Source organism: Impatiens glandulifera, chromosome 6, assembly GCF_907164915.1.
Source record: "Impatiens glandulifera chromosome 6, dImpGla2.1, whole genome shotgun sequence".
In the NCBI taxonomy this organism is placed as follows: domain Eukaryota; kingdom Viridiplantae; phylum Streptophyta; class Magnoliopsida; order Ericales; family Balsaminaceae; genus Impatiens; species Impatiens glandulifera.
The window spans coordinates 14,494,814-14,499,718 of record NC_061867.1 but is presented as its reverse complement, the minus strand read 5'-3'; the positions used below and the strand labels follow the sequence as shown (position 1 = coordinate 14,499,718).

The following is a 4,905-nucleotide window of genomic DNA, read 5'->3' as shown; positions in this document are numbered from 1 at the left end:
ATATATATAATTCCTTAATTAATTATAATTAATAAATTCTATACAAATATATATATATATATATATATATATATATATATATATATCTTTATACATTATCATTTAAATAATTAATATAATGATTTTTTTTTTAATTAATAATAAACATATAACTCCAAACCAAAATATCTATCCATTCAAATTTCTTTATATAAACTCAAGTTTATTGAATAAAATCTTACCCAAGCTCTAAGAATTGAACTCTAATTAAGGTCATCACTAAAGCTACTAACTCTAATTACATTTTTGTTATATAAAATCTTTTTACTAATATATATATATATATATATATATATATATATATATATATATTTAATATTTTAATTCAATTATTTATTATACATAAATAATAATAGAATATTTTTAAATTATTATTATTATTTTTTTTAATATGAGTAATAATTCTAATTTATATATATTATATTTATAATTATTAAAATTAAGAATAATTCAAAACAATTATTTTTAAATACTATTTTTTTAATAATATTAAATATTATAATTATATATAGAACTAATTATAATACATTTTATTTAGAATAATTATTTAAATTTATTATATAAATACCAATTAAATTATGTATATAATAATAATTTTGAATAAAATATTTTTACAAATAATGATTTGATTTTGAAATCTATTAATTCAATTAACAATTTTAAATTTATATATATTTATATTTATAATGAGAAATGATTGAAGAAAGAATTTGAAAAAAAGTAACACAGGAAGGAATGTCCTAACACATTCATTGACTAAAATATATATATATATATATATATATATATATATATATATATATATATATATATATATATAAATATATATAAATGATGCTTAATTTTTAAAGGGTTCGAATTGCATTGCCGGGGGGTCGATAGATGTGGTTAGTTTGGATATATATTTTTAGAGTAATGAATAATTGAGTCGGATTGTGAGTTGACCCGTCAATAAACTTAAAACTATTAAAAATAAAATAAAAAATAAAATATATATATATATATATATTTTAAACTTGTAACCTAATAAAAACAAGTACAACTTTTTAATAATTAGACTAATAAAACATTATATTTAAATTTAACATATGAACACGTTACACAATTTTTTTAACTAATATATATATATGTGAGAGTAAATTAAAAATGATATCACATTCTCACTTCTCACCGTAATATTTTTATCTCAATTTTTATATTAAATACACGAGCTACATGTTAATTTTTATAATTCTCTCTCATTCCATCCCAAATTTCTCTCTTTTATTACTCCTCATTTATAATATATTATTAAATATATAATAAATATTTTTAATATTTAAAATATCTTCTAATAAATTTAAAAAAAAAAGAAATTATATGTTTTTTATATTTTGAAATCATTTTTTTTAAATAATAATTTTTTTTTTAATTTATTAAAATAATTTCAAAATATTTAAAAAAATATTATATATTTTAATAATATATATATAAAGATATATATATATATATAAATTTAAAAATTTTAATCTTATTAAAAATAAAATTATTGTCTCAACATATTTTATTTTAAATTATTATTATTTTCTTGATTTAAATTTTTATTTATTTAGTAATAAATATGTTATTGTAAATAAAATATATTTATATATAATTTAGAATTTGTAATCTTATTAAAAATTTTAAAAAAAAATATTATTTAAAAATTATTCTCAATTTTAAGGATTATAAATAGAATATATTTGCAAAACTAAATTGTGAAAAAATTCAAATTTTCTTTTATTACTTTTTGTTTATAATAAAATAGTAAAATTAAAATATTAAATATATATTATTAAAAATATTTGATGTAACTTTCTTGCCCAAATGTACAATTGTCACATTTATTTTCAATATAGTAGAAAGAAAATCTATTTTACTTTCAACCATTTATTCATCTATTTCATTTATTTATAAAATGATACAAATTGTTTTTCTACCAAAAAAATATTACATAATATCCAGCAAAACAAATTGACTTACAAAAGTATAACCAATAAATATTAAAGGTACTAACTAGAGAAATATAGTTTAAGCAATATATACATTCTTAATTAATCATGCATCACTCGGCTCATTATCTACATTTTGGATCATGTTCGATGGCACACTCACAACATACTTAGGCAATTCATACTTAGCACCTACACCCAACAAAAAAAAAGATAATAAATTTTGTATTATGCTATTTAATTGTGAATAAATAATAATGAACAAACCTCTCTCGTCGTAACAAATGGTCATGTCTGAAGATTGAACGATAATGCCTGCGCTATCGATAATTGTTTGGGCGAATTCTATATTTTCTTCGAGATGTTCAGCCGCAGCTCTAAGAGCTTCCCATATTTCTGATAAAAATAAAGGTAATTGTAAATGGTTTGAATGTAAAGACAGGTAACAATGATTTTAAAGAAACACGAGTTCTTGATAAACCCTAAACCTTGTTTGCCATTATAATAAGGAGCAGTGTCCCAGAATTCTTCACGCATCTGTTCAAGTTGTTCATTCGTTAGTGGCTCTGTATGGTTCCAAGGCTTTGGTTTTCGCAATCTACGCCCACCTGAATCGATCGATCATACACACACAAAAATCTTGAGAGTTCCATTCTTTAATTTCTTCAAGAAAATTAATTAAAGAGCTTTGAAATCTTGAAGCAATATCATAATTCATAAACATGTTTCAATTCTTTTATCTTCTTGAAATGATTGAGAACAGAAATAAAACTGACCTTGTTCATTGGAACGTGAACTGGATCCAACACAACCCATGTCTATAAATTTGCAATAAAGAATATCTCCGGCAAATTCGTCCGGCGCCGGAGATTGCGAGATGATCGGACCGGCTTACAAAGGGTTTCAAAGACACCTAATTAAGTTAATGAATGCCCATATTAGATTCAACCTCTCTAATATTTATATTTATACCCACGCGGGCTTTTCAGACTCGGCATGCAAGAAAGAAAATATAATTTTAAAACAATAAGATACCGTATATATTTATTTATTTACATTTCATTTGTTATAAGGATACATTAAAAATAAAATAATTATAATTTCTTTTCTAAAAAAATGTATTAAATACAAAGAATTAAAACTTTTTTGAGATTTTTTTTACATAAATAGACAAATTATTTATTTTTCAAGAAGTATTTACATTTTTTTTTTTGATAAAATTAGGAATGAATTCAAGAATTAGAGTTAGAATTCAAGAATTAGAGTTAGAATGAGTTTGTAAAATTTGAGATAAGCTAGAGAAAATTAAAAAAAATAATTGACAAAACGAGATGAATATGAATTTTATAATTTTTTTTATGAAAATTAGAAGAAAAAAAAAGTCAGTAAATTAAATTTTAAAAAATAAAAAAAATTAGGGTAATTTTACATTTTTACTGTAAATATTTTATATTTGGGCCTGAACCATATCATAGATTCACCCGGGTAAAATGATGATTGGATTTTCTTATATTTGTATATAATACTCTTTAAATGAAAATATAACGTTTTTAATAATAAAAAACATAAATATTATCAATATTACTGATTCTAATAATGCATGCATTCCTTCATATAATTCAAATATAATTATTTAGCGTCGCATTTATAACCGTATTGAGTTTTAAGATTCAAGTTAGAAGATGTACATATAAGATGCATAGGGTTGGAACTTTGAGACATAATAAAACCAAAATAAAAAAAATATTGATTCTCAATCTCATTATATGTAAAAGATTTTTTTATAAGATTTGGTCATTCGCTGACAAGAACTCTAAAATAATGTAAAAAATAATTAGTTTATATTTATTTTGAATGTACTGATAAAATATAAGGACGATTATAATATTCTATATAATATAAATACTAGATTAAAATGCCAAATAGGTACATTTGAATTTTCACGTTTTTAATTTCATTCTGTCCTAATTCTATGTCTTGATCTTTAATTAAGAAATTTACATTATATTAGAACGAGGAGAACAAAGTAATCAAGAAGCTGTAGAAGAAGAGTCAGAAGAAGCTGAATCTTCAGAGTGTTCATCAACCGATCAAAGTGATCAAGAAGTTGTAGAAGAAGAGCCAAAAGAAAAGGTGAATGTTCTGAATCTTCATCAACCGATTATTCTTCATCATCCTTATCAGATTGTTTGAGAGATACAAATACAAGAATGGCCTGCAAGAAGAAACACAACAATGATCTGTACACTATGTGTAACTCTGATAATACAGGTGGGATAATTTTTACAACTGTTTTCAATGGTGGAAATTATATAGATTGGATTAGTGATGTTCGTTTAGCCTTTGAACCAAAATCGAAATTAGGGTTTATAGATGGGTCATTGATAGTTCCAAGAGAAGCAGATGATTTAAAAAGATGAACTGTCTAGTTCGATCTTGGATTTTAAATACGGTGTCGGATGAAATCAAGGCTAACTACTCCTCCACAACCACAACCTTGAATTTGTTAATGAATGCCCATATTAGATTCCACATCTCTAGTATTTATATTTATACCCACGCGGGCTTTTCAGACTCGGCACGCAAGAAAGAAAATATAATTTTAAAACAATAAGATACCGTATATATTTATTTATTTACATTTCATTTGTTATAAGGATACATTACAAATAAAATAATTATAATTTCTTTTCTAAAAAAATGTATTAAATTCAAATTAGTATATATATATATGAAGAATTATAACTTTTTTGAGATATTTTTTTTACTTAAATAGACAAATTGTTTTCTTTTTAAAATGTATTTATAATTTTATTTTATTTTTTTTGTGTAATATTAGGAACGAATTCTTGTTAATGAATGAAATAAGTGTATGAATATGAATTTTGTCATTTTT

General features: G+C 21.8%; 1 protein-coding gene across 1 annotated transcript; it reads right to left on the bottom strand.

The window, feature by feature from the left end:
* Positions 1–2,115: 2,115 nt before the first annotated feature.
* Positions 2,116–2,825, bottom strand: LOC124943223 (ubiquitin domain-containing protein 2-like). The gene is made up of 4 exons (XM_047483768.1): positions 2,786–2,825; positions 2,498–2,617; positions 2,277–2,405; positions 2,116–2,201 (listed from the first exon to the last, which is right to left on the bottom strand). The coding sequence occupies exons 1-4, from the start codon at positions 2,823–2,825 to the stop codon at positions 2,116–2,118; spliced, it is 375 nt and encodes a 124-aa protein (XP_047339724.1).
* Between the last annotated feature and the right edge of the window lie 2,080 nt (positions 2,826–4,905).